This window comes from Stegodyphus dumicola, chromosome 10, assembly GCF_044657685.1.
Source record: "Stegodyphus dumicola isolate Sdum_Otavi_A_Nest chromosome 10, ASM4465768v1".
Classification (NCBI taxonomy): Eukaryota; Metazoa; Arthropoda; class Arachnida; order Araneae; family Eresidae; genus Stegodyphus; species Stegodyphus dumicola.
The window spans coordinates 44,387,568-44,402,201 of record NC_140777.1 but is presented as its reverse complement, the minus strand read 5'-3'; the positions used below and the strand labels follow the sequence as shown (position 1 = coordinate 44,402,201).

Sequence of the window (14,634 nt, the reverse complement as noted above, 5' to 3'; positions counted from 1 at the left end):
TGACTAAAGAAGAAGACATTACACATAAACTTTCAATCCGATTGATTTGAAACGTAACACATTGTCCTTTAAAACCCAAGCAGCTGGCACTGTGCGAATGGATGTAACATGAAATTTGAATAAAGAACTTCTTCTTCTGCTCAGCGTACGTGATATTGCAGATCACGAGACTTTATCGGTGTTTATGTAGATTTTACGCTTTATTAAAAGTGTTGCCATTTTGCATTTGAACTAAATCAGAAAATGTTAATAATAAAAGGTAATTTTATTCTGTATTAATTTGCATTTGTTAACACTCTATTTTCTATTACACAGTGCCAAATATTCCCCTAGCGGTGACTTTTGGAACTAACTTGTTTTTTCGTGGAATCCTTCTTTCCCCGTCTTGTTTAATCTTCCTACAAAATGTGGCGTCATTCTTGCAAGTAGATCGCGTTACAGAACACTGTGAGCACTGTCAGTTTTATTATGGCCACCCGGTATATATATAATTATAAGTAATAAATTGCCTAATACTTGCGTTAAAGCCGCAAAGTAAAAAAATAATAATATATTTTCTAGTAGATTATTTAACCCTTTGACGAGCGCAATATTATTTTTATAATTTTTTTTAACTAAAAACTCTAGAAATTGAATATTATGATAGTAGAGATAAATAATATATGAATTAAAAAAAATTACTCTTGCCCATTGTTCTGTGGGTGGTGGCCGCACTGTGAAACAGCTGTGCGTCTAGAACTTTGCAACTTGCTGAGGTAGTATGGGAAAAAAACTTACCTTTCCCCATGCACGTTTCCAATAAATGACAAAATTTACGAATTTTTTTAAAAAAATGTATGTAAGAATTGCATTATACATAATTTTTTTTTACCTTATTTTACAAAGTAAATCATCAGAAAAAAATTAAAAAATAAACATTTATGTAATTTTTCTATAGCAGTGAAAATATAAGTACCTACATCATAAGGACGTTTGGCTAAATGGATAAAAAAACTCAGTAAAATAAGGATAAAAAAAGGACTCAGTTTTTTTTTTTTTCCTTCAAATTTCAAAGAAAAATTTTTTTTGTGACACTGTTCAAAGCATGTTTTGTCTTTTTGGTACATGCATAGACCCACATTGCACGTTTTGCACATGTATCTTCTATGAGGTTTCTTCCTTGTGCTACAAAATGTACACTGCCTAGATCTAAATTTCACTGGTACATGTCAGTGTTATTCAGTTTCTTTTCATCTGGCACATGAAATTTGTGGTTTTTTATGTTAATAGAGAGGGTGTGTTCTTTGTCAAAAGACAAAGTACTGGCTTTGGTATGGATCATTTGTTTCCCATTCATACTTATTTTATTCGTATTTTGGTCCAAAATATTCAGAAAATATTTTTAATTTAAATAAAACTTTAAGCGATTTCTATTTTTAATTATAGCAAAGCATATTTACATTAAATTTAAACCACAGGAAATAATTTATAAAATCACAATACTAGCTTGGGGAGCAAGTGTGTTGAGGTCAGAGAAAAGTCTTTGAAGAAGAGACATCTTTCTAGTGTGCAAGTGTATGTATTGTTTAGTAATAAAATAACTCTGTGGTTTCAAAACCCCTTATCTATATACGGGTAAAAATAAACATTCATATTTGAGAAAAAAGAAAACGCCATTGTGAAAAGCAGGGGTTTCAAGGCGCGACCACCAAGCCTCTAGAGCATTGTGACACAATGCTCTAGTGGGGCAGTGGTCGCGCCCTGAAACCACAAAGCAAATGCCATATATATTGAGGGTTTTTTTTATATGCAGTTTAATTATTGCTATTTTTTATTGTTTATGATAGAAATCATAATGTGCGCTGAATAACTTTTGAAACTTAAAGTTTTTTATATTAATAAAAGGAAATTATTTTGTCTCGTTGAAAACGAATTTTGGCGTCCGATTTGAAGTACTAAGACCTAAAACATGTATGATTCTGCAGTCATTTTGTGTTATTTAGAGGTCAAAGATCAGTAATTAATCGATTTTCACTCAAAAATTTCGGAAAGAAGAGGAGAAAAAAATTCGAAACTTGGTGGTTTCAGAGCGCGACCACCGCACGTCAAAGGGTTAATACATTATCTTCTTTGAAAACAATAGTTAGAATTCTACGAATTGAATCAGCTCATTAGGATATTTAAAATAGAATTAAAATGAAATAGTAAAAAGCGAAAATGTAACCAACACACTAAATAATTATCACTATTGACTGGAAAAATTTCAAGGGGAACAAACTAACTTCTGATCAATTAACAATAATTAATAGAAGCAAAAGTGTTTCGTCTTTTTCTGAAGTAAGAATCAAGACTGAAAAAGCTGTTTAGTAAGACTGAGTTGAAACTTATTTATATATATCGCACATAAATATACATACACACACACACACACAAATTTTATATTCTTTCCAAGGCAAAATGCAATTTCATTTTCACTGTAACCAAATGAATATTTTGACAAATTATTTAACAAATGTGTGGCATTCATTTTAAAATTTATAACAAAATGCCATTGAACAGCTACAAACAAAATACATGCATAAACTTATCTTCAAACGTTTCCAGGGTTCGTACACATTTCTGCACAAGGAAATTAAGGACTTTTAAGGACCATTAATGAAAAAAATTAAGGACCTATGAGCAAATGGAAATTGAATAAATTCAATTAAAAGTATTATATCTATGCCTGAACGAGAGTAGGATGCATTATTTATTATTAAACATAACTTAATTAACATAATTATTAATATGTTTGAGAATAAAATTAATTTTATGAAATTTATCAAGTAGCATTAAATAGTATTTTACACTCATAATAACTGGACATATTTTTGAAAGAAGATAAGTGACATTTTAGTTACGTTTTACTAATAGTAAGCTGTTTTTTTTTTTTTTTTTTTTTTTTTGGTTTTTAAATTTCTCATTTTGTTACATACTTGCTCAGTCTAGAGATTTAGTAAATAGTAAGTAGATTTTATGTCAAGCAGCATAGGTTAAAATGAGCATTAAAATCATAATCAGCATGATTTATAACAAAAGACTGGCTGTTGTCACCCCTCCTGCTTGCCTATAGAGAGGCCTTCTGATCAGAACAAACCTGAAAGGCCTGATGTAGGACAGTTAACAAGTTTTGAAAGTTAGCTGACCTCTGTCTGACGCTGTTAGTGTCGTAGCTTCATGTAAAATTCCAGAGGTTCTAACTCAGTTAATATACTTTAAGGTTCTATTAAGCCACTAAAGCATTAGCGGTGATAAGTTGTTTTGCATTAAGTCTCACTAGATGCAAAGAATAAGTTTCACATGAATTTTTATATTTTTGTGTTTTACCTTGTGACTACGGTAAAGGTTTAACATGCCGAGCCCAGCGCCGAATTTGCTATCCTTTCCGTTCAGCCGGCGGCAATATTGAGATCAAGCAGTGCAATATTGCCGACTTAATTATTCATAAATCATACAAAAAGGAAGGAGATGCACATAAAGTCCGAAAGTATTGTTCGAAATCTTATGGTGGCAATTCAAAACTATTTGGATGCAAGATAGCCAATGTTACCAAAATAGTTGTTTCGTATTGTAATATGTCTAAAGCTAAGCCATATTTTTGTTTAGAATGTTTCAATTTCATTAAAACTAGATTTGATCACATTTCATTGAGACTATACTTACTTTTAACTTTAATACTGTTGGTCCCGCGGTCCCCAGAGAAATGGGAAAAATTCTTACCACGAAAAAATTAAAAAGACATTTTTAATTAATTACACAGCTATTTTGCTTTTGCTAAAAACTGTTTTGTAAACTGTGCTTTAGAGCATCATTTCTTGCTTATTTTTCAGATTCAACAAATTGTATAATATGTGGCCAAAATGGAACTTTTTAACATGACATTTAAAAACAAAAATGCTTTATTTTAATGTTATTTCTTAAATATAATTCCAATATATTACCATTATTTTAATGAAATTTATCAATGTTAGAATGTTCTAAAAAAATCATCGAAAAATTCCCAAATCTCGGAATTAAAATTTTTCTATAGAAATCGATCTTAAAATCGCCAAAATGTTGATAATCACCAAATTTAGTGTGTGTGTGATTATGGCAAAGCCTCGAGGGCTATCTGCCTAAGAGGAGGGATGCCTTCGTGGAGGACTTTCTAAGGGAACTGACTCGTATACACGTTACACATGGGGAAAACCACGAAAACGCCCATGCAGCCAGCCCGTTCGCGGGATTCGAACCTCGGACCGAACTATCAGTGTTCAGCAACTTTACCGCTCACCGAATTTAGAACCGTTCATTAAAAGAATTCATATCCCCAAAAGCGGAAAGTTGTTTGAGAGCTCTTCATTACAAAAAATGAAATAATTTTGAAATGCTTATGTTTCACTTCTTGCTCAGAAACTCGAGTATCCCACCATTATTGATATTACAAGTAAGAACAAATTATAACTCATGAACCCATTCAAAAAATAGCCATATTTGTCAGTGAATCGCCAAAAATATTTCTGCAAAATGGTAATTCACACTCAAAATGGCAGTCGTAAAAACAGACAGAAATTTCAGATGATTAAAATTAAGGACCTTCTGCCGATTTTGGCCAAAATTAAGGACTTTTAAGGACAAAAAATCAATTCTAAAGAACTTAAGGACTTTTAAGGACTCTTAAGAACCGTACAAACCCTGATTTCTTAGGCCAATTTTCCTTTTTGTAATAATCTACTTTTACAATACTATTCCTTCAATATTTGCATCACAAAAGAGGTTGATCTATATTTCAGCAAATTTAGGTATGTTAATGATTCTCACACCTTATCTGTAGATGTTTTGTGAACAGAAGAATAATATCATAGCACTATACCTAAAACCATGAATCTCTAAAACTGTCTTTTCGAGAATTCATGAGAAGTTTAAAAAAATATTGTTATGACTTCAAAGCAATAATTTTTGTGTATTCATTTTATGGAATATGTATTTCACTCTTTCAATATACAGAAAAAATCAAAGCATAATACATCAAATACATATAAATGAAAGGGTAAAAGACATAGATTTATGATTTCAGCAGAAGCTTATCAAATGCATAAATAACATGGATATCATTCAAAATTCCTATAACAAGAGCCTGTATATGGAGATAAAATTTCCAGATTAAAAAAAGATATTCAAACACACACATTACCCCTCAAAAACGATATATAGGAATGAGAACCAATAACTACAAATTTATATGTGAATAACTTATAAATTTACACAATAATTGTACATGTCTGATACAGCATACACACAAAAAAAATTACATTTATTGAACATTGTTGTAAGTACTTTGTATTGTTTTATTTATTTGCCTATTCAATTTGTGCATTTAGGGAAATTATTAAGTATACTTTTGAATAACCAAATTTGTGGCCATGTATTTTGTATATAAGTTCTTATTTCTTATATAGAACAGTAGATCTGACAATTATAAATCCAACAGCATTTAAATTGTGAAAATACCTTTAGAACATTAGATACAGGCAAAAATATTTCTGACTGGCCTTGGCAACAAAAACTATTTCCACATTGGTGACTTTCCAGAAATTTCAACAAAATGCATTTCCAAAATTCTAGAAGAAATTTTTCGTAAATGCAGGATGGTAACATCATATAAATATGACTCCATCAGTCAGTTGATTTCAGGCAGATTAGTCCTGATCATCGGGAGTAATTATTTAATGAGACATCCACAAACCTATGGCTTGCCACATTATATAATTTTACTCATTTCTTTACACTTATATTTTCAAGACTATAAGTGTAAAGATTTTATTTTCTATTTTTTATATTTTCATTTAGTTTAACAAAAACATAAGTTTTAACAACTTCTTCAATACATTTATAATTTCATAATCCTTGAAACAACATTTTTATTAATTTAGAAGAAATTTTATTATTATTATATTTTTCTTTCAAATAAGGAATTTTCCATTTTCTTTATTTCCACACATTTATGACAATCCCTACCTCAAGATAAAAGTTTAAATCTGCACTTATAATATTGGACTCAACAAAATTGTATCTTATACATCTTTATGGTTTTATCTTTATGGTCTCCGAAGCATTTAAAAAGAATTGGTTAGATTAAATTATTTATTTCTATTCATTTCTTTTTTAATATTTAAGAATTAATGATGATTAAAAAATAAAAAATATCTTAAGAAATCATATTTGGTTTTAAACTTCAGTAAAGAACTGCAAAATATTCATTTCCTACAAGCTAAATTTGAATGTCTCTCTAACAGTTGTATTTAAAAAAAGGGAAGGCAGAGTTCAGTTTATACAGTCAAGATTAATACAACATACATAATCATGTAATTTATAAACACATGTATACATAGCTATTAATTCAATTTTTTTTGGGGGGGATACAATTTTACAATTAAGTATTTTATTCCAGTCTTTCACATAAGATTGATATAAGCAAAGGAAACTACTTCAGATGTTTTGCTGAAAAGTAAATTTTTAGATGAAATAATAACAATCAGTATGTAGAATGGATTGTTTAAAAAAAAATATTATGAAACATTTTTAAATATTCAAATGAGTAATTTAATTTTACATTAAATATCAAACCAGCTAATAAAAGTTTGGATTAGTCAAAATGATTACAAACTTTTAACAGTGATAACAACATATATATATATATATATATTTTTTTTTTAAATAAGAAATCACAAAATGTCTAGTACTTAAAACAGATATTTACACACACACACAAAAAAAAAAAAAAAAAAGTTACAGACAAAATACATTACTTGAATGTGGGAAAACTTTAGATACTTAAAAAAAGGGGGAACAAAAACTTCCAGTAAATGAAATAAATTTAAAATCAGAATATTAAAAATCAATTTAAAGAATATTCTTAAAAATACTTTTGAAATATTTAAATTCAAAATATTATGCATTACCTCCATGAATAAGCAATGTAACATGCTCTGCAATTTTTCTTTGCCCATTCCTTGAGCCAGGATTCTTCTATTTGGGGGAGGGGGATTAAAGAAAAGTGGAAAAGTGAAAAAGGTATTAATATTATTATTTTAAATTCAATTTACTGAAAATCATGCATGATCAGATAGCAGATGTACTTCTAAAACACAGTACAAAATTACATTTTTTTATCAATTCTTTTTATAAAAATATTTCTAATATAATAATAACTTGCCTTAAAATAGAGAAAAAATAAATTGACTTTAAGCATAAATAAAACAAAGTTTTGATTATATGAAAATTTGTATAATTACCATGTGAGATTGTACAATAGCTTCAATTTCTTCTGAGCTTAGAAATGTTAAAAGACTTAAAAACTTTTGAACAGAAGTATCAGGAAGTCTCATGAAAAACTGAAAAAAAAAAAAAGAGGGTAATAAAATAAAGCACTGACATTAATATATCTACATATAATATATAAAAGATCCAAATATTCTTGAATACAAAAGCAAAAATTACTGGGGAGGAAAAAAGAAAATTTCTTTTAAAAGTTTATCATTTTTTTGAAAGGCTAGAAAAGCACTCAATCTGTCTGATTTATATCCATACATACACACACACACACATATATACCAGGTGGTTATAATTAAACTTCCTCTATAAACAACATCCTACACCGCAAATAGGTGAACTGAACGCAACGAAATTTTGTATATGGGCTCATGGATGAGATGCACTCATGGAATTTAGAAACAAAATTTTTAGTTCCAAAATGTCCACCAGAGGGTGCCTTTATGGGAAAAACATGAAATTTAACATAATAAAGGACCAAAATGGAATACAGAAACAATACTAACTATCCAGAACAAGAATTATGAGTAATACAATGCAAAATTGGGAAAAGCTTCAGTTGCAAGAGAAAAATGCCAAGGTTTGCATGCTTGGAAAGAAGAGGAAACTTTATACAAAACAGGTTAGGGTATAAAATGTTTGCAGACATTGTGATGTTTAAGTCGATGTGTCAGCTGTACTAATGAGTCTCATTAGTTGAACATGCGTTATTGGTGAAGCTGTTTTACAAAAACAAGGGGAATGCTTCTGCTGCAGTTTGTGAATTTCGTTGTAGAAAGAAACTACGGCGTGGACCAATGTCTACTAAAGGTATATGGGCCATGATTAAGAGATTTATAGAGGCAGGGAAATTAGGAGCTCAACCTAGGAGAGGCCGTAAACGTGTCACACCGGTACTTGTTGATGCCATCAAGACAGCTGTTGATGCACAGTCACAGACATCAGAGTTTTGGGGCAGTAGCGTGCGTGCAGCTTTTCGACGGACAGGCTATTCTTACAGCACCGTCCGAAAAGTATTCAGAAACAATAATGCACTACTTCCCATACAAGATCCGCCATACCCAAGAGCTGCTTAATAGAGACAACCCACAACTTCTCTCCTTCGCAGTCAGTTTTCTCAACAGAATGAGTATTGATCTGTCATGGCCTTGGAATATTCTGTGGAGCGACGAGGCTCATTTCTATCTCAATGGAACAGTCAACACACAGAATTGCTGTATTTGAGCTATGGAAAATCTGGGGATCCACACTGAAATTCCCTACAGTCTCCAAAGGTCACTGTCTAGGGTGGATTCGTGGCGACATTCATCCTCAGATCATTCTTCTTTGAGGAAATCTTTGAACGTGAGCCTGTTACATGTTCCGTTACGGGCCGTCGGTACCATGACATGCTACAGACGATTGTTGTGCCACGACTGTCTAGGGTGGATTCATGGCGGCATTCCTTGGGCCATTCTTCTTTGAGGAAATTGGTGAACGTGGGCCTGTTACATGCTCTGTTACAGGTCATCGGTACCATGAAATGCTGCAGATGATTGTTGTGCCGCAATTACAGTAAAGCCGGGTCCTTACATCGATCATTTTCAAGCAGGATGGTACACACCCACATATCCATGAGTCTGTGAAGGCTCTATTGCTCCAACGCTTCACAGAGGAATGTGTTATTAGTCGCTACTTTCCTAATCCATGAGCACCACGTTCGCCAGATCTAACTCCGCGCGAGACATTGAATGACTTAAAGAAGTCCATAACGCTTCATGTGCATAGCCTCACAACTGATCAATTACGATCTGCTACTGAATACACTGTCTGTCGACTTGAAATTTTGTAGGTGAATGAGGGTGGTCACAGCAGCACCTTTCCCTACATCGTCCAGGGCATGATTAACAACTGATCCTCTTATGCAATATCGTCCTAATTTGTTCTTGTTTCTGCAAACTGAAAACTTTTGTATCTCCCTTACCTTTACTTAATGTGGTTCGATGACAAGGTGATCAGAAACTAGTCAATAAATGTTAATATTGTTTCTGTATTCCGTTTTAGTCATGTATTGTGTTAAATTTCCTGTTTTTCCTAAAAGGCGCCCTCTGGTGGACATTTTGGAACTAATTTTTTTTTCTAAATTCCGTGAGTGCATCTTGCGTATAGCCCATATACAAAATTTCATTGCATTCCGTTCACCCGTTTGTGCTGTAAGATGTCATTTATAGCAGAAGTTTAATTATAACCACCCGGTACATTAAACTTAAAGCATCTAAAGCTAAAATTAATACTGATGAATTATTTTAATTTTGATTTGTTTAGATACAATGTTAGACCTCTTATCTATGGTTGCAATTATTAATATCGTTGGGGGAATTGGTTTGTTTTGATTTCAATTTAATTTTAACTTTAAAGGCTTTAAGCTTAATTTATTTCAATCCTGTAGCTACAGTGCAGGACTGGTTAATTTTTTGTTTTAAATTTTTGGCATATTAATATGTTTCTCATATATAAACGTACATCTTAATCAAAATTTTTACTGGAAAGAGAAAAAGGATTGTGTTACGTTCCTCTTGAAACAGATACAGTTTTATTTACAATCTGCCCAAATTTAATATTTTTTTAGCTGAAAAAGGCTATTAGCCTCAAAACACAAATTTGCATTGATTCACTTTAAATGTTATCCATTATAAATGTGTTGTTTTTCTTTTCATTCAAGTCTCTTGCCATTTGGCAAAATGTAAGATATTTTAAATTTAGTCTATTATTAATTCACAAATAATTTAAAAGCAATAGATGCAGTTCTCAAGAATATTACTTTTTTTTACTTTTTAGACTGATTGATTTAAATACAAATGCATTTAATTCATGATATATCTACGTAAAAACATTAAATACTTTTATAGAATTACATTAGATAATATTTTACTTTTGAAGTATACAGAAGATATGTAGCATTTCCATGTTTACTCTAAATTTATAATAATCTAGTACCCTGTAACATATTTCGCTATTCAACCTATCTCTATTGATAAACCATTATAAACTTAAACAGAGCCCATTTGGGTGGCCATTTAGATCTAAACCCTTTCAGATATCTTTTTCTTTGTTACCTTTGTTTAAATTTAAGCTGAAAAAATTTGATTGTTTAAATGAATTGTAGATTTTGAGCATACATCTTTGACTTAATTATTTTTTTTTGGGGGGGAAGGGAAATGGAAAATATACCCCCTAATTTTAATGTTTTTTGGTTTATTTTCTTTAAATTTTAAGAATAAATATGTTTTTTGCTCCCAGATGTCACCATGAATGTTACTTGAGTTGCACTAAATTCATAATTACCTATGCTATTTAATGCACTGATATTTATGAATAAATGAACTTCTGAAATTCTAATTAACACATGAGTACCAATAATTGAAGGAATTTATTTAAAGTCTGTATGAAAAACATGCAGCATTGTCTGAACATATTTCAGTAAAATAAATAATAAACTTTCTACAACTGACATATTCAAGACTTATGAATGATTTCTATACTTGTGCCAATAAATATTTCTGGGCATTTGCTATGTGCAATCAGTCGAACATCATCAATCTGTCCACAAAAAATCAATAACAAAATGTAGCTGATGTGTGAAGAAATAAGCATGCTTCAGAAGTTCATGTTATGATTATCAGATTATCTAACTCCTTGAAATTTATACAAATCCATAGATGGGAAACGATCTTCTATAACATGCTGAAGGAGAGGTTCTATTCCGTTTTGGCCAAGGACCACTATTTTTCAGGAAAACCCCATCTGGATCTAGACAGAATAATGCATCTGCCTGGTTAAGTGGCAAGAATTTGTTGAAAAGATTTTGAGCTAAATTTAATTAAGAAAAAAATGTTACGTTCAAATTTCCACTAAACAGTTAAATTCATACAAATTTTCAGTATTTCTTTTGGGGGGGGGGAAAAACATGTTACACATGGAGAAAAACATGAAAACACCTACACAGCCAGACTGTTCAGCAGGATTCTAACCTCAGAATGAACTACCGTTGTTCAATGACTTTACTAATAGGCCGCCGGTGGGCCTGAGTGGATAAGACTGGTAGTTCAACATGGGTTCAAATACCAACAAAAGTGTATGGTTGGTTGCATGTTTTGGGAGTTTTCCTCAAGTATGTCATGAACATGATCTTGTTTACCTTAGGAAGATTTATATGAAGGTATCTTTTCCCTTGGGCAAATAACACTATTGTGCTTTTCCTTAATTAACTGACCTAATATTTTGCCCTCATTTCGTTTATTTTCTTTATGCTCTTCTGCTGGCTTGTCTTGAATCACATATCTTATCATATAAAAATAAACTGCTTAATCCCATAAAATACTATGACTCTCTTTGTACCAATAACTCAAAGATCATCAATTCATATCATTTTCTCAACATGTGTTGTTGCAGATGTTTCAAGGTTGAAATGCAATATCCAGCTTTCATTGTAGTTTTTGGAGGAATAGTATATATTAATAGATCACACCTTAATAGTAAAAAAAAATATCATCATTAGCTTTTCAGCTGATATAACTTGCCACACTTTATTTATGAGGCGCACAACTGTGTAGACTGACACTCATTGCAGAGGGAGGACATTGGAAGACATTTGCTATGAGGAGGTCAAAATGATGGCCCTATGTTTACAGGTTGTTATTACTTTTAGGATGCTCGAGCTGTGACTAATATTTATTTTTTTGTCAGCTGATGTGATATCCATTTGCAACAAACACAGCAAAGTACAAAATAGCAATATGAATGCAAAATATCAATATTTTAAAAATAGTAATTGGTGCATCTATGCATCGCATACCCCAACCCACTTGTATGACTGCTCAGACATTGCCAACATTATATTCTTTAACACTTTCTCAAAGCACCATCTATAAACACTAGCATAACAAAACATTTGTCATTATAAGTTTGTTTAATTAAATAAACGGTTTCTAGAACTGTTCAACACAGTGAGCAAAATTTTATTTTAAATGCTTACTTTAATCATTCCCCTTCACTGCTTTATAAAAAATGGCACATTTGTTAATTAACAAGAAGAATAGAATTATCTGTTATATTTTAATGTATTTACTACAGATTCTGCTTCAGTTCAAAAAGTCATCTGCAGTTTAATTTTTCACTTTTACACATCTAATCTGAGAAAAAGCTACTCTCATTTTGTATAAAAAGGCCTTTGTATTATCAAATTTTAGATAGGATTAAATATTTATGATTTAAAAAACTACCTAACTTATTTTGAATTTAAGATGAACTGATTTATTTTAACAAACATAATTTTAGAAAACTTTTGAAACTTCTTATTTGTGATTTTTTTAAATTCTGAAATTTAAAAAATTATATTATTATTTTTTAAATAGTAATATAATTTTTAATTAATCATTTTTTTAAAATATTTTTAATATATACTAAAAAGTCGCTCTCCTCATGATTCATTTTCATGCAAACCACAATCTGTTGGGTGCATTTATTTATTATTATTTTTTTAATAGTGGGTATTGTCACTAAGACCAGAAGTGGTGGTCATTTTATTATGGAGGCACTTAAGGTTGTATTCAGACGGGGGTGTAAATGGCATAAGTGATTAAAGCCGAGCTGTGTTGGCAAGGCAACCAGTCTGTGCTACGGTAATCTGGTTTAAGGCTCGTGGCACAAGGTTCCAAGTTTTCAACTTTACGCCGAGTTTGGGATAAGCGTTGACCAATTAGAGTAAAGCTAAAATGAAGCGGCTTTCTTTAGACGATTTCGCTGTTACATTGAAGGTGACATTTTTTTTAATATGGAGCATTAGTAGTCATGTATCCAAACGAAATAAATGAATTGATCTCGCAAGAAATCTACGATGATGACATGCATTTTTTAATGAGTTTTTACTATAAATTGAAAAATATGGATGAAACTCGTAAAGTGAAAGTTAAGCTCAGGATTATGCATGCTGTGTATAATCCTGTAGATGATTGATCCCATCCAATATTTTTTATTTTATTATAAAAATTCTTTAAAAAATGCATGCTTGCAAAAATTTTATTTTTTCTGTGTAAATTATTATTATTACTTTCGTTCTGTTTATTATTTTTGTATAAATTATTACTATCATTTTCTTCCTGTTTAATTATTTTTGTATTTAAGATTAAATTTACTGCAAAAGCTGGAAATATTGTATTGCTATTTGCTTCAAACGCTAATTTTCTTTCCAAACAAACTTCATGAATTAATTTTACTAAAACACCAAATCAATATCAAGAATCTGCTGTTTTTTTTACACTAAAAATATTACTTTAAAAAAAAAAAAGAAGAAAAAATTATTTTCACTTATTTAAGAATAGTCACAGTAGTCGATTCAATGGTGTAAGCCTTGTAAAAGTAATAAAAGATTAATCTTTTGAGAAAATGCTTTTATGAATTCCAAGAAGGAAAAAATGTAGCGAAATATCCTTAAAACAACAGTCAACAGTTTTGTCTCCTGTTGAAGTTCTGTTCTGTTTTTTAATTATGTTCTCCATGAAAGGAATTTACTTTTAATGAAACTGAATAGCATGCATAATTCATAACATGGACTATAATTTAATGAATAGTATTTGTTATTATTATCCACTCTTTATCATTTGAATGAAATTTTGATCATTAAATTCATGCTATTTCTCTGGTAGAAATTCCTGGATAAGGTATGAATGTTTATAATTTTGTTGTATTTGAAGACTTGGGTACCTAAAATTTGTCAATGTGAAATTACTTCTGAGATATTGGTCATAAACAGAAATGACAGCGTATGTTGAAATTAAATTCAGGGGTGCGGCTTATACATGCAAATTATTAGAAATAGATGTATACAAACAGCTGGCAACAGAGTAAAATGTATTTAATGATTGAGCATAAAATACATTGTTAGGTGAACATTTCCTGATATTGTAGTACTAGTTTTGGTTGCTGGTCATGGTGACCAGTTGTGGGATACTAGTACTAGTGATAACTGATACTGGTAGTGCAGCCAACTACTGTAGTGATCGACAGTGACAGTGAATAAGGAGTGCTAAGCACACATGTTTCACTGTCACAGAAACATGTTCCTTTTGACTGAAAATAAAATTAAAAAAAAAAAAATGATAATGTATGGTAAGTACCGTTTTCCGCTTAACTGTTTTCACACCTGCAAAATGGAAAAATATTATAAACAGGCTATCTGTCAGTTATCCTCAAGATTTTTTTTTAATTAGGCATATTTAGAATATCGTATTTCTCCTAAGAGAAATTATATATAAAAATTGAAGAAGG

At 30.8% G+C, this 14,634-nt stretch overlaps 1 protein-coding gene across 1 annotated transcript in view; it reads right to left on the bottom strand.

The window, feature by feature from the left end:
- TyrRS-m (Tyrosine--tRNA ligase, mitochondrial) overlaps positions 1-14,634 on the bottom strand; it is a 107,790-nt gene that overhangs the window by 28,195 nt on the left and 64,961 nt on the right. Inside the window, exons 9-10 of the mRNA XM_085824907.1 lie at positions 7,293-7,391; positions 6,960-7,026 (exon numbers count right to left, since the gene is read on the bottom strand). Of these exons, the coding sequence (XP_085681033.1) occupies positions 6,960-7,026; positions 7,293-7,391 (166 nt within the window). The remainder of the gene's footprint in view (positions 1-6,959; positions 7,027-7,292; positions 7,392-14,634) is intronic.